At 35.9% G+C, this 22,053-nt stretch overlaps 2 protein-coding genes across 2 annotated transcripts; both read left to right on the top strand.

The window, feature by feature from the left end:
* Positions 1 to 48: 48 nt before the first annotated feature.
* Positions 49 to 11,692, top strand: LOC135612602 (glutaminyl-peptide cyclotransferase-like). The gene is made up of 11 exons (XM_065109098.1): positions 49 to 488; positions 1,305 to 1,361; positions 2,822 to 2,857; positions 4,574 to 4,638; positions 5,971 to 6,034; positions 7,832 to 7,949; positions 8,025 to 8,122; positions 9,687 to 9,757; positions 9,865 to 9,892; positions 11,173 to 11,227; positions 11,346 to 11,692. The coding sequence occupies exons 1-11, from the start codon at positions 186 to 188 to the stop codon at positions 11,453 to 11,455; spliced, it is 1,005 nt and encodes a 334-aa protein (XP_064965170.1). The 5' UTR covers positions 49 to 185; the 3' UTR covers positions 11,456 to 11,692.
* A 1,150-nt stretch (positions 11,693 to 12,842) lies between these two features.
* On the top strand, positions 12,843 to 16,669 carry LOC135612558 (uncharacterized protein At1g01500-like). Its single transcript, XM_065109018.1, has 2 exons — positions 12,843 to 13,892; positions 16,126 to 16,669. The coding sequence occupies exons 1-2, from the start codon at positions 13,101 to 13,103 to the stop codon at positions 16,354 to 16,356; spliced, it is 1,023 nt and encodes a 340-aa protein (XP_064965090.1). The 5' UTR covers positions 12,843 to 13,100; the 3' UTR covers positions 16,357 to 16,669.
* Positions 16,670 to 22,053: the final 5,384 nt, after the last annotated feature.

Raw genomic sequence — 22,053 nt, 5'->3', positions numbered from 1 at the left:
CCGTGTTGGGCCTGACCGCCCGTTATCGGTGGATCCAATGGTTAATGGAATTTAGCTAATTAATCAGAAATAATTAATACGAAAAATTCCGCCCTTTATGTTTCTTACTGTGCGAGTCCAAAGACTTGAGTTCGTTCGTCGATGCGGTTTAAGTCTGCCCTGTCTTCGGGGAGACCCCCAAAGAGATGACGGTCGGATCGCAGAAAGGTAAGAGACGGAGGCGTCCCCCGCCGAGCTCCGACCTCCCCGCATCGGATACCATGGCCCCCACGGCTGCCTCCGATTTCGGTCGTTGCAAGAGAAGCCGAGGCTACTGTTGCAGGAGAGAACCCTCTCTCCCCGTTGCCCTCGTCTCCCTTTGCACCCTCCTCTTCGTCTACATCACCTGGAAGCGGATGACCGTTGCCGTTTCCGTGTCCGCTCCTCCTCGATTCTACTCCTTTAACATCGTCAATGAGTTCCCCCACGACCCTGATGCTTTCACCCAGGCAAGATCCGTTTCCAACCCCTGATTCCGCTGTCTCTGATGCTCTTTGTGTGTTTGGCTGCGATTCGAGTTTTACGGTTGATCTTTAATATCCGACTGGGGTTTTGAATTCGATGACCATTTCCGTCTCACCTCCTCCTCGATTCTACTGTTTTGACATTGTCGAAGGGTTTTCCCAAGAGCCTGATGCTCTTAACCAGGAAATATCAGTCTCAACTTGATACCGCTTCTCTATTGCCCGAAGGATATTCATCAGAAGTATTTGCATGCTGTTCAATATTTTCTGATCTGAAGATATTCATTTTGCATCAGTTAACCAAATTGAGTCTCGCATCTCTGCTCCAATGCTTGTAGGATTTTCCAGTGTATAAGAATTGGTACTTTTCATAAAATAAGCTGAGATAAGTACAATTCTGGTTACAACAATATCTGCTATGCCTGTCTATAGTATACTGTTTTATGTTTCAGATTACATATTCTTAGCGATTTATGTCACCAACTATCATCATCTTGTCTCACGATCGAATTTTTTGATATTTTATATGCTGAATAAACCTAAAAGCTGATTTTATGCATTATTTCAACTGTTGTTTGAGGTTGCTAACTCTAGCACTTCTTGCTAACGAGTTCCTTTCTGACCATGGTCTCTGTAAATTAGTTAGACGAGTGATGTGAGAGAAATAGCATAAGTTATTGGTTTGAGCTGCTTTTTTTTGTTGAATTATTGTTTCTGATGTTTGATCTTTAATACCTTCACTTGAACATTGTGTTTTCTGTAGATTTAGGTGTAAACTCTATTTTTTTCCTTAAATCTCAGGGGCTTGTATATGGAGGAAATGAAACATTATTTGAGTCAACTGGTCTCTATCATAGAGTAAGTTCAATTTAATTTGAATATAGAATATGTAACAAAGGTCAAGGGGTGCCTCAAATGACTTCACATGTGCATTTGCGCTATGTTTTAAATATTGCTACATGTACTTTTAAGCTCTGCTGTAATCTCTGAAGGTTTCATGATATGTTTCTTTCCCTGTGCTGCAATCTGTAGTTTATTCTATTCGTGCAAGCTTTAAATTGGCTGTTCTTGAAGCTTTAAAACAAACAACAAAGAAACTATACCTCCAGAAAGCTAAAAACCTTGTGTTGATCACAACTTGTGTTGTACAGGTCATTAAGTAGTTAATTTTAATAACTCCTGGAGTTCTTTTCATCCACATAAGTGATTACATTTCTTCAATTTGATATGCACTGGTTCCATTATTCTTTGTTGATGCATCTTAATGCTTTTACTTCGTCGTCTAGATTATATTCAACATTTCAACCTACTCTTTCTTTTGGTTCTACCTTTTTTATGATTATCTTTGGTTTGTTCTCAAAATTACAATATATCTACATAGACTTCTGTCAAACTGTGTTTGGCCTGAGCATAAATCTATGGAAATTTTGGTCTTTAACCAAAACGATATTTGATTGCCGAGGATGTGAAAGATGAATTTTTGTACTAGAAAAAAATTTCTTATCAGAAAGAAGCTGAAATATTTTTCCTCCTACTGGCTTGAGATCAGTATCATATGCTAATTGTACTACTACTAAAAAAATGAAATCGCTTCTTGAACTAGTTCAAAGTTGGTCCAATAAAATCTCCATCCTAATATCTTCACGTGGCCTTGATGTTTCTGGAGGCGGTATATCATTCTGTCCTCTAATCAGGTTGCAAAACAGTTTTAAGATATTGTTTATGTCGATGCTATGTGATTATGATATCTTTTTATATTTAACCACACCGAAGCAGAACATTACATAAACTATGGCTCCATTTCAGTGTGTTACTAATATTTTGAACATTTTAGGTCTAATTTCATAAGAACCTTAATTCATCATTTAAACAAGATCAAGTTTGTACTTAATTGGCTGTATTGCTAGAAGCATACAATGAACCTAGTGCTTAAAGATGTATACACCTTCTATTTTTTTATGTATATGTACTAACTGTTCATCACTACATATACATGTCTTGTTTTCTATTTAAAATGTCCGCACTAATGTACAAAGATTCTTCTTTCAACCTAAGCAGTATCATTAGACTAATATGAATTAATTGATTGTGCACTGAATGGATGTGATGACCATATGGGGAAAAAAAATCATGTTTACACATCATGATGATGAGAAGATTATCTTAGAATTTTTAAATGGAACTAATGTTTCTACATATTGTCTTTTATATAAGATCATGCTCATATCCTATGAAATCAGTAAATACAGACAATGTTTGTGCTATCTGGTATTTGATTCTCTTATCACTAACTTTTTCTCACCTTTTGTTGTACCCAGTCCTCAGTCAGACAGGTTCTTCTGCAGACTGGGAAGGTAACCATGCGACGATATCCTTGATCTTTTTCCCATATTACACTACAACTTCATTTGTTGTTTAACTATCTTGTTAATTATGGAAGCTTGATGCTTTTAGTTGCATGGCTGTTATCGAGTTAAACTTTCAGATCAATCATTATCATGGGACCATGGAAGATCTGGACGTATTGCTCCTAATATTAGGTCATGTATAGATGGTTGACTGCTGGTCAGAATTAGTTATATTATTAGCTACTTGCAATGACCTATAACCCATTTGGTTATTTTTAAAAAGTGAATTTCTTCAAACACATGTTTTTACACAGTCGTAATTTTGAAAACGATGGTGTGCACTTAACTAGTTCAAAATAGTATGTGATGTGTTGGATAATCTGATGACCGTGATGTTCAATAACCTGATCTAGACAGTACTTAGATTTTGCTATCTTGTTTTCTATCAAGATCTTTAAAGACATTGTAAACTTTGAAATGACTATCTTGGCAACTAAATGACTTTATGAAGTGAATCATTAAAAAGTTATTGTATGACCTTTGGATTCATGGATCTCACACAGGAACATTCAACTTATATATATCTATCATTTTAGTTGTTATTTATATTTAATAATTTGGAACCAAACATGCTGTGCCTTTTCTTCCTGTATACTTCTGATATCTATTACATGCAAGGATTCTTGACAAGGTGTTAAGTTCTTGCAGTATAAGAGTGCTAAACCAAGACTTGGGTGCCAATATTAGAAGTAAACTAATAGAACCACTGAAAAAGTTCAAGGAACAAAATGTGGAATCCCAAATTCAGGAAGATTTTTCCTTTGAATGGGTAGATATAATCAAAGTATTGTGGAAACTAGTCATGTCGGCAGGTGTCGGAGTCACACATGATGGCACATGGAAACAACATGCAATTCGTTCAATGTGTTTGTATGTTGGAGGTGTTCATAGATTCAACCAGATGCTTGTAGAGAGAACAAGGTTATCTATGAAAAGATAACAAACGATGATTTGGAAAGTTGAAGATGGTCAGACTTTCAGATTCATTAGAAATAAGCAACTCCATTTTCAGGTTACCAAAAGGGAGGTTGAGCATAGAGTAGATATTTTTAGATCAGAATGGAGCATAAGGAGCTATGAAGTAGTTTTATACTTTTCATTTCTTTAACAACTTTAAAATATAAAAATGGCTATTACATGAGGGCTAAAGTTAAGGGCCTTATTGAAATGGATAAAAATAAAGGCTATGCATCAACTGACAGACATGGATAAAGACAGATGGAATTGTAAATTTAGCAATGTTAATATAGCATTGGCAGGATTGCTGCAGATTAATTTTGTGGTACTTTGGTGCATTGATTTTTCACTTTTTCCAATGGATCTGGTGCAACCTGGGGATAGCATTAGTGTTTATACAATGACATCTTAACTTCCTCATCTGATAACATGAATTACAAGGGATGCCCTGATAATATTTGGAAAAGAACAAAATTCATGTTTGTTCTGTTTAAGTCACTTTGGTGTAACATCATCAAAATGTTTCTTCCTTCGCTTGATGAAAAGGATAGAACACTATGCATAAGTGGACATATATTTATATTTAATGCTTGTGCTATTATTGTTATGCTATAACTGAACTAAAGTTAATGTTTTTTTAATGAAAATTAAATGTCATTTTTTGTTGATTTGAGAATGACCATATATTATTTTATCAACGTTCAGGTCCAGGTTTCGCACCAAATGGATGGATCCTATTTTGGAGAAGGTCTAACACTTTTGGGTGAAAGGTTACTGTCCAAACTCCTTATATGGTTCTAGTGCTTGACACATAAATTCTTCTTTTTTTTTGTGGGTTAATCGATAAACCCTAAGAAAACACATAAATTCTTTCTGTTTGAAAGATCGGCCTGCATGTTTAGCCATCATTAACCTATTTTGTTTTAACCCTTTGGTTGTAGGAGGGGATTAACTTTATGTTGTTCTCTTTGGGTAAAAAATACTTGACGAAAGTAACAGTCTAGAATTTAAGTTTGTGAATGTTAGTTACAGCTTAAGTTGATCTATATTAGTTGGACAAGTTGGTCATCAGATTGAAAGGTGAAAGTTGACATATACATAGAATATGTATGATGGGTCATTTATTACAAGAATTAATGCGTATTGTGGGATGCAAAACCTGGGTTGTATCCTCTCGGTGGTTGCTTGGTTATGGTTTCTCTAAAAATATATACAATCATGTATATACACATGGGGGTATATTTTTATACATTGGCTGTAGTATTTTTCTTTATCCGAAGTAATTTTGAGCACTGTGGCTCCTAGTTTTAAATTAGAATGAAAAAATAATTGACAATTTTAAATTATTGTTGGCACTAAATGTGTATGCTAGCCATCAGAGCAACATGTTTCAGTGTGCAGATGCTTGACATGCCATGTCATGTTAATGACTGAAGTTAACCACAAATATTCTATCAATCTTTTGTATAAAGAGGGAAAAAAAAGAAGTTTGCTGAAAGCTTGCTCCTCTTTGGCAGCTTCATCGCTGCTCTGACCTCTGCTCTCATGGGTTGGTGTGCCAGGCTGATGGCCTCCCTTGAATATGCATTGTATTAATGAATGAGGGAGGAGAACTGAAGGGGCCAAAGTGAAGGGATTAAAATTTTGAACTTGTATAAACTATAAGTTGAAAATGATTGAACCTATCACTTTAGGTCCATTCTCAATGTAAGAAGCCCAATCCACAAAATATTATTAGGAAGTGCCGCCATCCTGATTTTTAACTACTCCATGTAACTTATTATTGATAACCTTAGTTTCATATTGTTATAACGGACTGTTATATCTGAAATGTGCTTAATACAATACTGAAATTGTTATCAATTTAGGTGTACTATTTGTGTTTCTGTCTGGATTCAATTTGTCTAAATAAAGCAGGGGACCATGTTAATTTGTTTCAGCAATATTGATTTTGAATCACTTTAAGACATGACACAATTGAATATCTTTGTAGTGTTGTTTTTGGTCCTCTGACCAATTACATAAGTTTAATTCTTTCTTCGATGCTTATTAGACCATTATTGTTTGATTATAACAAAATGATGATTCTTTTTCTTGTGTAGGTTGTTCCAAGTAACCTGGTTGACAAGAACAGGTTTCACATATGATCGATACAACTTTAGCAAAGTTTGTTCCTTCTACATAGATCTTTACATATATGCTATCTTCATTTGGTTCCATTCATTGTTCGATCACGTTCACCTAAAGTAGGTTTGTGATGTGATTTGTGCAGGTTTTTCTTCTTTTATCTTTTCAAAAATATATGTTTCCAAATGTAGGACACAACCCTTTTTAGCAGAAAATATTATCTAAAATGTAATTATCTTGATACAATTTAACAATTGGAGAACTTTGGTGATGCATAATGAGATTCCAAGATATTTCAGAAAAACACTGAGCAAACCTTGACAACTAGAGAACCTTTTCATAATGTCTTGCGACAAACATAGACATTTCGGTGTACATGTCCTTATCCATCGTTTATGATTCTTGATACTCGGCTACTCACTATAGTTGTCTACTTCGTAATTGAAGAAAGAGTTGGTTTACAGCTGGGGATAGATTTGAGCATCATGGAATTTCTGTGTCCAAAAGTGGTTTTAGAAGGAAAATGGTTTTTTTCATGCTGTCATAAAGAAAGAACACACAAATCATCAATTAACATTTCTCAATCTAAGATAAAAAGATATACAAGATTCTTGTGACCAAGTGGAATATTGTTATGATCTTATGGAAGCCTGACTTTGTAATTTTGTTCCCCGATCATTCACAGCTTGTTCGTATACATAACAACAACAACAAAGTCGTAAATCTCAACTAAATTTTGTACCTCAATCATTCATAGCTTGTTGGTATACATAACAACAACAAAGCTGTAAATCTCAACTATTTAGGGTTGGCTATATAGATCTTTTGCCGTCATTGAGATATGTAAAGGGTCATATGTTAAGTGAGATCTAGAGTAATTAAATCTTTATTTATAGTTTCTATTAAAGTCTTTTTAAGTTTTCATCTATCTTTCCTCGTATTAGTAACATTAATCATTTTTTCTCTTCTAACTACCTAAGCTCATGATCGTACTATCTTAAATGATTCCCTCTCATTTTATCCTCTATCGAAGCGATACCTAATTGTTCACGTATAAAAATATTTCTTTTCCTATCTTTCCTAGTTACTCCATACATCAATCTCAGCATTCTCATTTCAGCAACACAAACTCTTTGTATATGTTGTTTCTTAACGGTCAAACATTTAGATCCATAAAACATTCTTGGTCTCACGATTGTCTTATTAAAATTTTCTTTTAATCTCAAAGGTATCCGATGATCACACAAGACTTATGACACCCATTTTAACTAGCCTGTTTTTACACTATGAATACTTGTTGGTAATGATGTATAATTTTTGATATGTGCTACTAGACAGGTTCTTGATGGTTCAGTATCATAACCTGACTTTGCATGATGAAGATTGATTGGATGCTTTGGGACTCAAATTTTCTTCTTTGCCTCAACCATGCACTTACCAACCCGTGCTTTATGGTTTTATGTTGGTTCGTCACATTTGACTGGATCAATGGTTTTATGTGCACAATAAAACTCAGTATGGCATGTGTTACTTGGTAAAGTACCAATCAGAGAGTGGACCGCTATGAGTTTGATACATGAATTGTAATTCTTTACTAGGATTACATGTATATACTTTTATCAATCCATTGTTTCCTCTGTTGTTTGTCTCCTTGACTTCAAAATATTTAAACTTGAACCGGAAAAAGTGAATACATTATTGTTATGCAAAAATTGAGCCAGGAAGCTGCTAAAAAATCACTGTTCTTAATATGAAACCATAAGATAATAGCATACACGATGTTATTTCATAGACCATCTACTTTGAAAATAATTTGGTGCTACAAATATGGTGCAGCAACATAGGTTTAGTCATCAGATGCGTGATGGATGGGGACTGGCAACCGATGGCAAAGTTATATTTGGGACTGATGGAAGTTCAACACTCTATCATCTAGATCCCCAAACCTTAAAAGGTTTGCACTTGTTAACAATCATGTTGTTTTCTCTTATTGGATTTGATTTCTTTCCTTTCTTAAAAATTTCTGCAGTTATTAGAAGAGTAACTGTAAGATATAATGATCATGAAGTTCCTTATCTTAATGAGTTGGAGTATGTAAATGGTGAAGTATGGGCTAATGTCTGGCAGGTGTGGTAATTGTTCTCTTGATACATTCTTCATTGGTAATCTCAAAATCATATTTTGTTTATATTTTTCAATTTAGTTAATCTATATATTCAATGTTCCTTCTTCTCACTAAGAAGCATGACTCTGCAGGGGTTATACTACACATTGAAATTCTTTTCAAACTGCTTCTTGTAGCAATGCTTGGCTGCATTTGAAACTTTCTGTTGTGTCATGTTGATGAATTGATAAATTCAATATTCATCATTTCAATTGATCTAAGGTATAAGAACCATTCTGAACATGAATATGTAGTTTGTCACGTAGAAAAGCAACTGTGAACCCAAAAGCTTATGGCATTATACATCATATAATATTACACTTTTCAAGTACATGTGAACCCAAAATATAACTTGTAGTTTGTTACATGTTCTTATGGCATCAACTACCACCTTTTATGCCAGCATAGGTGCATTGTGTTGTGCCAAAGGCATACTGTTCACAATCCTTGTACTGGTATTGGTTTGCCATGGCTGCCTGCAGCAACAAAGATAACTATATGGAATTGCATGTGTCCTCCAATGTAAGTAATTTTTGTATTCTCTCTACAAGACTCAAAACTTGCATACATGTTAAAAACTTTAGAAGTATTATTCATGCTCATCAGATTGAGTCAAACAAATCATTGAAGCTTTAAACTTCTAAATTCAAGGTTAAATAATTTTGATAGTCAAGACACTAAATTTGTGCATCATCAAAATTGGTTTGGTTGAACTTCGCCGAATAAGATCTTTAGTTTTTAATAAAATGAGCAAGAGTGATAATTATCACCGTCCATCATTGTCGAGAAAATTCACCAAGCCCAACAGCTTTGGGTGTCTGATTTTTCTCAACGCCAACTAGAGTAATTCAGACCAGAGTCCTCATGGACAATAACATATTGCAACAATAATCTTTAACAATAGGGAAAGATCATTTGATATCTTCAATCATATACTTCAATAGGTTTTAACTAACAGTTGGTTGTACCTTAAGAAAAAAAAGAAAAAAATTGGAGAAAAATCTTCTCAGACATAATGTTGTAAATGGTCCTGAATTGATCAAAGTAAGATAGGGCATGTATTGTATCATACCTTTATCATTCTTTTTCATTTTACTTCAACCTAGTTGATAAGGTAGACCCTCATGTTAGACGTCATTGTTTGGTCTTTTCTATATCTCTTTTATCTTAAACTATAGATCTAACTATACACAAACCAACTTAGTGATTCACTTCAAATGGCTTTGGTCCTACTCCAAATTAGTGACGATTGTGTTTTAGTGTTTGAGATCTCATTTCTCATTTCGTGCCATTATGTTATTCATTATATGTTTGCAAATGTTATTAATTTTGTCATTGATTCTATGAATTGATACGAATAGATGCTCATTCTTGCATTTCTATAAATGTTAATTTCTGCTCTCATCCTGTTGAAAATAATAATTATTCCAAAACTTGTTTAGAATATACAAAATGTCACTAAAAATTTCAATAAAAGTGTTAAAATAATAGTTAAGAACAAAAATAATTTCTAGTTACGTGTTGCAGACAGATTGCATAGCTAGAATATCTCATAAAGATGGCATGGTGCTTAGTTGGATTCTTCTCCATGAATTAAGGTACATGAATTTATGGACTGACAAGTTCCCTAAGTTGAATTTGAAAACATTATTATTTATCATCATTATAGAAATGTTGAAATGACAGCTTTTTGAAATTTTTACAGGCAAGGCTTGTTAAAATCTGGACACACTGTGAGTTCCAATTTTCATATGTTTCTTTGTGTTTTTGAGTTGCAAGCTTCTTTACTTTCTGGTAACATGCTAAGAATATCTTGTTCCAGAGCTATTTGTTGTTTATGTTATTGAGAATTTGTACTAACAGTTTGATTTATGTAGATGAACAAGGAATTGAATGAGATTCTTTTAAATTGTTTTAGCCTCTCGGAGCGAATAAAGAAATTCTATTATCCCTTGTTGTCAACTTAGCTCTCAGAGAAAAGTGCTGGTGTGAGCCATAAGCTACATTTTTAAGGGATACCATCTTTAGGAGAAACAAAAAGGACCTCCTGCTTAATGCTTAACATATTACATATAAAACAAAAACTTGGTTGTCTTAACTATATACTCATTTAAATGCTAACAAGTTCGATATTGGTGTGCATTCTGTGACCAAGTCAAATAAAACTGTATTAAGGTAAACATTATCTGGCCTTGACCTGCTAAACTATGACTTTCCATATACATAGATTTGAATATTGTGACATGTCAAAATAGTTCCTATGTCTGATATGTTATTTCAACATATGTTGCATTTGCACATATGCCTTATGCAACGATTTACAAATTGTATTATTTTTATTAATTTTATTTTATTTTTATGAATAATCATTTCTTTAATTCAGCATAGATGTAGGTTCAAAGTTTATTATAAATTTTGGACAAAATAGCCTGCAGGTTTAAATTATTTCTTTTGCTCAAATCTCTGTCATATTAGTTCTACTTTTCCACCAATGTTTCCTAAAAATTTCTGCAAATAATCATTTAAGATATGATAATCTTTAGTTACTTTCCTAATATTCTGTATCAATTTATCATATGTGAAATCTTTGTTCTCAAATTATTCTGTTTCTATTGATCCCTTGGTGTGCACATAGGACTAGTGATGGTATCAGTTCTAGCCAGGGTTGTGCCAGCAATGGATGCAACCCAGACTGAGCAACGGATTTAAAATTATACCTGTACCATACCCTTTCCAATGCTTGGCCGGGCCATGGCAGGTGTAAGGGATTTGGTTTAAACCAGTTCTCAAGTTTAGCTTGGGTCTAGAATATATTTGAGTGATGAGAGTAAACAAATAGTTCATGCAAAATTGTAGCATAAGTAACTAAAAGCTTGTACTAACTCCATGTCACAAATTTATCTAAGCACAGCAGAAGGCTTTAGAATTTTTAAATGTAAATCGTGTTTAGATCCTCCTTTCTCTGTTTTAAGAAGAAAATTTTGTTTACTGTTCCTCCTGTAAACTTTTCCAGGCTATCGATGTGCTTAATGGTATTGCTTGGGACGAGAAAACAAACCGGTTGTTTGGTAAGTTTGTGTTTATTAAAAATGAAATGTATGCCTTTTTTGCTTTGCTTTTTAATAAATTGAATTTAGAACTTTCTTTGCCTGATTCCTCCGTTTCATCTTCCTTTCATGCTACCAGTGACGGGTAAATTATGGCCAAAGCTTTATCAGATCCACCTTCATCCAGTTACTGGTCAACTGAATGGTAGGTTAGAAGACCTTTGTCTCATAAAGAATGAAATTTCATAGTCAGCCAAGATGAGTAAGTTCATCATGCATCCCAGTCTACCAAAGTGTACAAGATCGTGAGTGATGACTACTACAGAAATGAGTAGCTATCTTTTAGTTTCATAAATTGCAGATATATCAGCTGAATTTGGTACTTGTTTTTTTTCTTTTTGTGAATCGCAAATATAATTTTGTAGTTCATACTCACTGATTTATTAATGCATGTCCAATGTAGGCTCTGTATTAGAGCAGTGTCAATGTAGGAATCGCCAATTGGAAGATATGGTTCCGATAAACGTGAGATCAAGCAGGTTTAAAGGATTGATTCTCCAATAATCATTGCTTGTGCATGTTAGACATCTTCATTTTCCGTTTTCATACTTAGCTATCTTGCAATTTTCGTTCAAGTGTGGGCCTTTCGTTGACATGCTTTTGTCATACCAATTATATATCAAAAGATCGAGGGGCATTTGCTTTACATGGGGCTATATCACTAACTTAACATCAGAACAAAAAAAATGTTACAATATTTTTTATTCAATGTCATATATCTCATGGATAGGGGACTCATCCTTCTTCAATCCTATCTTACCTATCTCGAGATTAGTGTTGCTAGGAGCCCCTTTTAATAATAGGTTTGGTGTCTCGGCACCTGCTTTGGTCAGACGATGATCACAACTTCGGGAGATAATAATAATAATAATATACACAACAAAATTATATCATATCATTCAAATTATCTTGAGGCATTTGAGAACCAATTTCAATCGTGAATTATAATTCAAAATAGTAAGCAATTATATGAGTGTGTAGATCAGTATGTATTACTATTCATTAAAGAGTAATTGTTATGGGGGTTTCATCTTCTTGAATGTATAGATTAGTTGTGCTTAGCAAAATTCTTGCAAAGCGGTTGCCCTTTTATTGAATCCCTGGAAACAAAACATTACATCTTTTTCTCTTACAAAGTTACTATGGTATGAACATTGGTATGAAAGTACCATCTTTTACTCGTACAAAGTTACTATGATAAAACGATCAAAGATGCTCATGAAATTTCTCGAACATTGTCCTGATTCATGATTTCCTCCTCTAGCCTCATCATTCATTCCTCGTATCGGCAACCTTATCGTGGGATTTCGTTCTCGATGCAGCTCTATTCTCCAGAACCTTCCCTCGCCGCTGACTTTACTATCAAATCCGGCTATGACTCATCTCACAAACCCACCAAATACCTTCAAAGTTTGGAAAGGCCCTCTCGTTACACGTGTCCTATTGTCGCACCTCATGCTTGCAGGATACGATTTTCACGTTCCCTCCTACAATGCATCCGGTAGCGGATCCTCCTTTCCCCCTATTCCATTCTTCGTCGCGTTTGCGGTTCCGCTTAATCGTGACGCGGATGAACACCAGCCAGCAAATCCAACCGTCCCCATCCCTGTTTGATGAATCCCGCTGCAACACCGCTTGGCTCCTTTTGCTGTTCATATATTTGTTTCTTTGCCATCATCAGCCTCTTCTCTTCCTCGTTCTTCCAGCGGTCGCCGCTCGTCGAATTCCCACTTCGATCCCAAGAACCCTAATTATAACCCTGGGAGAAGCATCGAGTCGATCGATGGAGCTGGAACCCTCTGCCGATCACTGATTTGGGGACCTCGATTTGGCGATGATGGTGGATCCACCGCCCCCGGCGGATGAGCGGAGCGGGACGCCGCCCGTCGCTCCTGCCCTCTCCATCCCCCGCCGTATCCGCGCCCCTCCCTTCCGCCTTCTCCCCAGTGGCCCCGCCACCACTCCGCCGCCGCCCTCCTCGTGGCTCGAGATACGCCTCTTTTACGTCCGCATTTCCCCCTGCGCTGTCGACGCCGTCCCGCCCCACCTTACCCTCTCCCACCTCCGCCGCGAGATGGGAGACGCTCTCGAGATCAACGGCGCACGCGTCCCCGCCTCTGACACCACCGCCATTCCGCTCCGTCGCGACCGCCTCGACCGGGGTGCTGCTGAGGTCACCTATGTGAGCACCGACAGCGTTCGGATCGCGGGAGCGGTTGACTTTGAGGTCTGTGATGATAGGGGCAACCTGATCCTCTGTGGCTCGCTTCAGAGATTGGAGGCCCCGTGGAGCAATGGGGTGATCACGGTTGATAACCATCATGGATCATCCGATAAGGATCGGAAGACTGGATGGGGCATGGACTGTTACCCAGCAGCTTCGGCTGGAGCCTCCTCTTTTGTGCAGCCCAAGCTTGGGATTGTGTTCCCCTCCATCGAGGTGTATGTGGCTGGATGCTCTGCAGCAGCACCATTGATCCTCACGCAGACCTTGCAGGTTAGTCCTAGGCGGAAGGCTGTCAAACCAGGAACACTGGGTTCAATCCCAGAGGATGAAGAGACCACAGAGCATGAGAAGAAGGTAAACAATGACACTTTGGTTCAGCAAAGGGCATCATCATCACTGGTAAGTGGAGTTCTTCGCCATCCCACCAACTCCCCCCACCCCTCCTTTTTTCCCCTTTCTTTTTGCAGGAGTTGGTTACTATTCATCGTCTATTTACTTAATAAAGTCTGCATTTTAGCTGCAGTTTTTCATTATAGTAGCAAATAATAAGATGCTTTCTTCTTTTAATGTATTATACAACCTTTCTCTTTGTAGAACTGAAAAAGCATCATTTTTCTAGATCTTTACTTTAGAAATAGCAAGTTTCGAGTTAAAATCATCGGCTTCTTTGTAATATAAGAATTAAACTGATTCTCTTGCAAAGCAGATGAATCTAAAAGTGTGCTTGATAGTGTTCATGAGCTGGCTATTTATTTGATATATATGCTGTTAGCACCTATTTGTCCTTTTCTGGATTTATCTCATTACATAGTATTGTGGAATGTTTTGTCGAATAAAATTCATTGTAAAAGTCCCATGAACTAGTCTGCATATGAATAAGAGTACACCTTTGATGAACCACATTTATCATATCTGATAGTCAAATTTTTTTCACCATAACCACCCTTTTCTGTTGCATCTTTTTTCTGAAATATTGTAGGTGAGTTTCTTGAGCTTTGCTGAGATAAATATTTTTTTATCATGCCAAGAAAAATAGTATGCATGCTATAAATGTATGTTCTTAGTGTATACTTTTGATGTTCTAATTTCTATAATCATGTATTTGATATGTGGCTATTGCATAATTCTCTAAAATACAGAAATGAAATTTGCTATGTATTCCTTGAACTTCTTATCTTAAATGCAGTTGTTTTTACTAGGTATGGTGCTAGGAATTTTCAGCAGGACCTAAAGAACTAGGAATTTGTAATATTCCCATCCCAGCATGTGGACTGGTTTAAAACGTTTCTTTTATTGGTCCTAGACCCAAAAAAAAAACATTTTTTCCTTCTCAAGAGTGTAACTTGGTGGTAGCATTGGTCCAAAGCAATTGCTTTCGGAAATTGTTTTGTGAAGAATTCTTCCGATGTCTAGCAGACAACAACAAGATATAAGCATGGGGATGAATTATGGTTTCAATCAAGTTTAGGATTTGATATCTTAATCAAGATAGACTAGTGTTTTCATCATAATTTAATTTTTCTTAGAATTTAGACTTAGTAGGGGCACGAAGACAAACTAACAAACCTTTCCGTTCTCCTTCCCCTGTCCAAGTAGGACTTAAAGAGCACATCACCAATGGTGGTATAATCCCACATGGTAAAAAGAGACTAGCATTATTAGTGTTATATAACTCTCGAGAGTTCATGTATCATTTTCAACAAAGGCCTCTTTTAAGAGTTCTATATTGCTCTTGTCCCTTCTCTTCTCCTACCTTTTTCTACTCTCTCTCTCTCTCCCTCTCTCTCTCTGTGTATTCTCTATATGTTGTGTTTGCTTCTTTTCTCTATCCTCTCTTGAATGCTACCTTCTCTCAAAAGTAAGGAGGCGCTTGATGTGTATATCTTTGGACAACACACAGTGAATTTGGAAGGCCCAAGCGAAAATTTTGGTTAATTAATACCAAAGTGGAACAGGATATGCTTTTCCTTTCTTTGGAGTCACACTTCTTATTTTAAGTCTACTTAGATTTCCAAAGTCCTTTTTTATAGGGGAAATGTTTAGAGACCTAGTGTGAACAAATTGGTTTAGAAAGATTATGGAGCTGTTGAGAGTCATCTTTGGAGGGCTCTAGAAATCTACTTTTTGCAGGATTGTGAGATGATGGAGGTCTCAAAGTAGGAATGTTTTCGCCTATAATTTCTATACATATAATGCTTGTAAGCCACAAAGGCATAGTTAAGACATGTTTTTCCTGTTCCTAGCGTTGATGCAGTTTCTTTTACCTTCATTGAATAATCGAAGGTTCTCTTTGCCTCGAAGAACAAAATGCCAGCCAAGAATGAGCATCTAATCCGGCTAAGGGGTCAAGCCTTTAAGGAGTATCTGCACTAAACATTATATGATTTTGAAGTGAACTTGACTTCCACAAGTCAAGCACATGCACCATCTATCTTTTCTTAAATTTTCTATCAGAGAAGTACATGTTTGGCATGCAAGTTTTCAGCCAAATGTCAGTGTATGAAAGACTCCAGACTTTATCATTGGCAAAAGCCCCATGCATTGTGCCACACTCTTTACAAATATGCCTTTTGAGAACCCAGCTGGCCAGGTCTCAGATAAATTGGTACCTGATCAACCTAAACTTATACAGGCTGCTGAGGAGGAAGCTGGTGGATATGATTCAGATTTTGGTGTTGCACATAGCTACCATCCTGAAGGTTGGTCCTCGGAGGAGGATGGGCAGCTGTCATGGTTCAACTCTGGCGTCAGAGTTGGTGTTGGAATTGGCTTGGGAATGTGCGTTGGAATAGGAATTGGCGTCGGGCTCCTCATGAGTTCGTACCAGGCAACCACCAGAAGCTTCAAGAGACGATTCTTCTGATCTCTTTCTAGACTGGTATGATTGCTTTGCTCCGAGTGATCATCCCAGAAAGCAAGCTCGTTTGCTGCCTCATGCTCGCACCTTGTACCATGTCTACGGTATGTTTCTAACATATAGGTCACAGTAACTTTATGATGTGTTTTTCCCATAAATCCCCCTTCATGGAGTCGTACTGTCTCATTTGTGTATATCAGCATGATCATAATGTGAATGAGTTAACAATCCCACGAGGCTTGTCTGATTAGACCAGCATGTCATGTGCAGTTTGTGGACTAAAAGGTTTACAATATAGAATATATATATATTTCATTTCCTTGCTGCTGCTTTAATAAGGCTTTCAATAGTTGTTGATCTCTGTTTATTTACATGCTCAATTTTATCTTTGCTTTGCCAAGTTTAGAAAACCATATGCTGTGCCTTTAATTATATTCAAGTCTAGCCAAACCATCAGCTTCATTTCACTGCCACATACTACCACCATCAGACAACTTAATCTGGCTAACGAGTTTGTGAAAGGTAATGGTAATTTCAGGTTAGCTTTAGATTTTTATGGAAAGTAGTCTGAGAAGTCTCACCTCATCTGGATTCGTGATATGATAGGAATCTTAACTTTAGATTTCGTACTTATAGAAAATATTTGAACTAATATTACAAATAGTTACCAGCATGCATATTTAACATTTTTATTTGTTTTTAATGAGTATCTATATCTTTTCATAAAAAGTAATCCAATGTTTGGTTTCTCTCTCATCTATTATCCTACCTCACTTTTTTTCTTGTTACTATCACTTCGTTGTCATCTCATACCCTGGATTTTCTTATCTTATTTTTACATTCTTCACTTCATTGGAGAATGGATTTCTTTTTTGTATGGAGCATTGCATGCACACATCTTATTCTGAAATAACAACTTAGTATATTTTTGCATCAGATTTATGAGGACAAAATACAGATTGTTTTCTGGAGTTAAACCTATTCAGTATTTCGATCCTTGAATTTAAAAAAATTTACATTCAAATCTCTAGTTATAAAAGTGAAATATTTAGTTTTATTTATTCTAATGTTGTTAATTTTGCCGACGGAAGCATGAAAACGATGAGCAAAAAATTAATTTCAATGTCCTAATTATGTTTTCGATGATGGTGAACGATAGCGTCATTAGGGCTCGCAGGTGATTATTGTGGATAAGGAGGAAGAGCGATGATGAGAGATGATGTGACAATGCAAATGTTGATGCTATGCATTTATGTCGACATCGCTCGGTAACTAAGTTGGCACCGATGCAGTTATCGAACGTCGTCGACCTTTCTTGCATCATTGTCGACGTCGACGCAAATGCATAGTGGTGTCGTTTTGCATCTACGTCGTCGTCTCACCTCTCATCGTTATTCTTTTTCATCCACAATAGTGACCCACGATCTTAGTGTCGTCATTGTTCGTCATCACTGAAAACATAATTATGATGTTGAAATTATTTTTTTGGTTATCGTTTTTGTGCTTTAGTAGGTAAACTAAAACCGACGGCGTTAGGATAAATGAAGCTAGATGTTTTACTTTTTTATAATTATAGAGATTTAATTTTTTTAAACCTAAAATCGAGATATCAAGGAGGGCTAACTACATGTAATTAGCATAATTTATGATTTAATAGTTTAATCCATATTAGTGCAACCAAAATGAATCCATGATGTGAGACCTTACCAAATCCATTGTATTTGATAACCATTGCCAGCAGACCATGTGCTTCTTTTATGGTTCTCAGTCCCGACTTGCATATGACAAATAAATAGGTATACATGCCAGCTTGACCCATTTGATTTGTGAAACAAGCCACATCTCATGATATCTCAAGCCATCATCATTACAATACAATACAATACAATGGGACCCTAACGCCAAAACAAATGTACTTTGATGCTCTCCTCTTCTTCTTTGTCCCCTCCCTACCACCAATATGTTGCCTCCCTCTCTCATGAGTACTACTAGTAAAGAGGAGTGTCTTAATGTTTTAGCTAATTAAGATAAAAAGGCTTCTACACCTAATGCCATGTGCAATTTACCCTAATTTCAAGATATTATCATATTAAGTGATCTTATTTTCTCGAATAATGGTCAATATTATTCTAAACCAGTAGTGTTATGGTCAATTTGATTGTCAATTCGACATGCTGAAATTTTTGTTCTCTCTCTAAGATGATGCAATCCAAGACTCACGAAACGATCAAGCAAAAGATCTTTTTCGAGTCCAGAATTAAATTATTTGTATCTCCTGATATGATGATCATTATTTTCAGCCAATTGACTAGTTATTTATTAGATGAAAATAATCTGCAAGAAGACACTAAACCTTAGTTAATAGGCATTTAAGTTACCAAAAATATCGAATAAAAATGAGGAAAGACAGTGTGTGGTAAAAAGTTGAAAATAATATGATGTGAAATAAAGGACCAAATATTATATTATTAAGTGAGAAAATAAATTTATTATTATTATTATTTGATGCGCATATATTGTATGAGTTTCAGGAATCCTTATTATCCCCATAATTTATATATTTATTCATGTGATAAAAGATCATATCTGTAGTGTTTTTAAATTTTTTTTTTGACTCGTTCGTAAATCTACTGTGTAAAAATTTTCATTCATGTAATAAATTAATCAGTCTTTTTCTTTTTTATACGAATACAGTTTTATTGATTTTTTATTTTGAATAGTACAATGTTGATTGACTCTATTTCACCATTTTTTTCAGTACTAATTAAGATCATTTACTCCAAGAAAAATTATATTGAAAATAACCCTTTTAACCTGTTTTTCCATCTCTTTATTTAAGAACATGAATTCCCCTAAAGTGTTGAAACGAGAAGAATATGGACTTGTAAGAAAATTCTACTGCTGCTGATGGATTCAAACAAAAACAAGCTCTATTATTATCTTCAAGAATGCAAGTGATGTTTGAACTCAACTTTCGTTAAGTTTTCCCATAAAATAATCTAAAATATCTGCAAGCCATGACAAAGCCAAGTGATGGGCACACAGCATGTTGCAACTTTTGTATCGTGTCACTTGTTTGCACATCATACAAATCAACTTTTATCATCTTCACCAACATACCCTCGCTACCATACGAATGGATCCATCGTTGGGAGGAAGAGTTGGGAGGGGGTGAATTCGAGATTTCATTGCACCTCGCAAGATTCGATGTCCTCCTCCACCATTGCCTCGCCAATCGAAGCCATTGAACATGCTTTCACCCCAAAAGTTCCTTTGGATTGATCTGTCATTCGTGCATCATCACAGCATTTCATGTCGTTGGGGGAATCAATTCTCTTCCTTCGTTTTTTTCCTTTTGCAAATAGTAGTATAGGGCGAAGATAATAAGATTTAAAATTAAATATGATAAGACATATTTTGGGCCACATGCTAGGTCAAAATTCGTACCAAGGCGTTGTTCGACCTGCGTACCACCATGCCAACCTGAGAATCAGTAAGGGGAACATCCTCACACGTCAAGTCAGAATCTGTACTAAGACGTCGTTCGACATATCGCATCCCGGGAACCTAGGGTGGCACCGTTTGAAGTCGCTCCACGCGTCCCGAGACGATGGTCGATCAGAAGTGTCGTCTCAACTCTCGAAGATCAGGAGCCACGTCGAACTCGCGTGCAACTGACCCTCGTACAATAGTATAAAAGCCCATGGTCGGCATCCGACCAGAGGGAGAGTCATAAAAAAAATAATTCAACCCATAATTGACTTACTCGTCAGATGGGCCAAAGTCGGGAATCACTAAACGAAGGTCATTTTTGCAGGAAAGTGTGACCCGCGAGCATCCCAACATTGGAATTCGTCGATCGACGTCCCTCATGGCGAGCCATCATCTGGTTTCCGGACTGAGAGACATTGATCAAGACCCCATCGCGAGGATCCGATCGACCGCGATGTCCAGCTCGGCTGATAGAAGACTCCCAACATTGACCCGTGGACCGGGCTATGCTGACTCACCAACCAAGACACATTTGTTCACCAACAAAATAAACTTTATTTTTGGTATTAATATATACGCTAATGAGAGGAAGACGAATAATAAACTATAAATAAAAATTTTGATGTACTTCAACATTTTTATCCTAAATTTGATGCACTAAACTATGAATATTATACATATTAGATTCTATTATATGTTAGGCAATCTAATCCACCCACTGATCATAATACAATGAAAATTATAACTCATCTATCTTTTTTTTTTGAAAAAAAAAATTTATAGTCCATTACAAAATAGATCCCAACTTTGGAAGCTAATTCTATCTCCATATGAAAGAATTGATTGCCAGTGAACACTATTATTAGCCTTTCCAAATACATGAGATAATTTATGCACAGTAAATCCATCATCTAAACTCGAGAGTATTCTTAACACAATTCGAAAGGAACTACACAATTTTGATCAGTATCACAGCATCACACTCCGCCACCAATCTTGATACCGTCTTATTGATAGCAAGTAAACAGATAGATACATCCAACATGTAGATAGCTACCATTGCTTGATCTTGCAATTGTACTGAACATTTCATAGCTTGAATTGAAGGAGAGAATCCATGCACTTTGCCATAATAAAAGGTTTAGATCACTTCGTAACTTTCCATATTTCCTTTGTTCTACATGATATCGACATGTAGAGAGTATCCTAAATGTTCAGTTATTAATTCCAATAACTCTTTCCCTTAGTAGAATCCACAATAAAGGATTTCTACCTTAAAAAGAAACCAACTATGATGAATCTTGATCCAAGTCCAAAGGCTTATCCCTACTTAAATAATAACAACAACAACAACAATCATAATGATAGTAATAATATAAAAATAAATAATTTAAAATTAGTCGATTACTAACTTAAAAACCTTTGAAGTTCTAGAGAAACAAAATAAAAGAAGATAAAATTCTTAATAATTATGTTGTCAACATCTCATTCGATACCTCTTCGATAGCTGTTAATGTCATCAATGCCCCCTTCGATGCCACTTCAACGATTCAATAATTTTTCACTAGTTATCGATGTTGTTGATGCCTTTTCCATTATCTATATCGGTTGCCCTCACATCGATCGTTTAGTCTTTTTCTTTCGTCTCCTTTGTTGCCTCTTTTAAAGAAGTCTTGGGCATCAAGGTAATTGAGCTTCGATGATCACCCAAACAACACCATCTATTGTCGCTTTCACTAGTGACCCTCACAGGAATCGTTCACCCTCGTGATCATCATTTATACTTATTTACTCTCGTGATCATCGATTGTACTTGCTTGGATTACTACTATTAGATAAAGAGGAATCGAAAAAAAATGAAAGAAAAAAAGAAAGAAGAAGAGGGCATCAACGTTATATTTTTATAAATATTAAAAATTCTTAAAATAAGATTATAAAATAGTAAAATAATAATTTTAAGGACAAGTGGGAGGATATTATTAAAGTTCATGGATGGATCTTTCATAATAAAATAACTCCAATTATAAAATAAACTCTATAACAATTCTAACGACCTAAAGCATCAAAGGTAACAAATTGGCCATTACTAAGTGGTTTCCTCCTTCCATCTCCATCAACATTAACTGTCTCTTTCATTTATTGAGTATTTATTGAGCTTTTTCTACCGTAGCACATGAGATAGTTTTCAACCTCGATTGACATGGAGCTATC

The sequence above is a fragment of the Musa acuminata genome, chromosome BXJ1-1, assembly GCF_036884655.1.
Source record: "Musa acuminata AAA Group cultivar baxijiao chromosome BXJ1-1, Cavendish_Baxijiao_AAA, whole genome shotgun sequence".
Taxonomy (NCBI): domain Eukaryota; kingdom Viridiplantae; phylum Streptophyta; class Magnoliopsida; order Zingiberales; family Musaceae; genus Musa; species Musa acuminata.
The sequence above is the reverse complement of the archived record's forward strand: the minus strand, read 5'-3'. Positions and strand labels throughout refer to the sequence as shown.

Coding starts and splice junctions, on each gene's coding strand:
- LOC135612602 (XM_065109098.1), top strand. CDS start 186: ATGACGGTCGGATCGCAGAAAGGTAAGAGACGGAGGCGTCCCCCGCCG. Junction 1,362..2,821: donor CAACTGGTCTCTATCATAGA/GTAAGTTCAATT, acceptor TGTTGTACCCAG/TCCTCAGTCAGACAGGTTCT. Junction 2,858..4,573: donor TTCTTCTGCAGACTGGGAAG/GTAACCATGCGA, acceptor ATCAACGTTCAG/GTCCAGGTTTCGCACCAAAT.
- LOC135612558 (XM_065109018.1), top strand. CDS start 13,101: ATGATGGTGGATCCACCGCCCCCGGCGGATGAGCGGAGCGGGACGCCG. Junction 13,893..16,125: donor AAAGGGCATCATCATCACTG/GTAAGTGGAGTT, acceptor AAACTTATACAG/GCTGCTGAGGAGGAAGCTGG.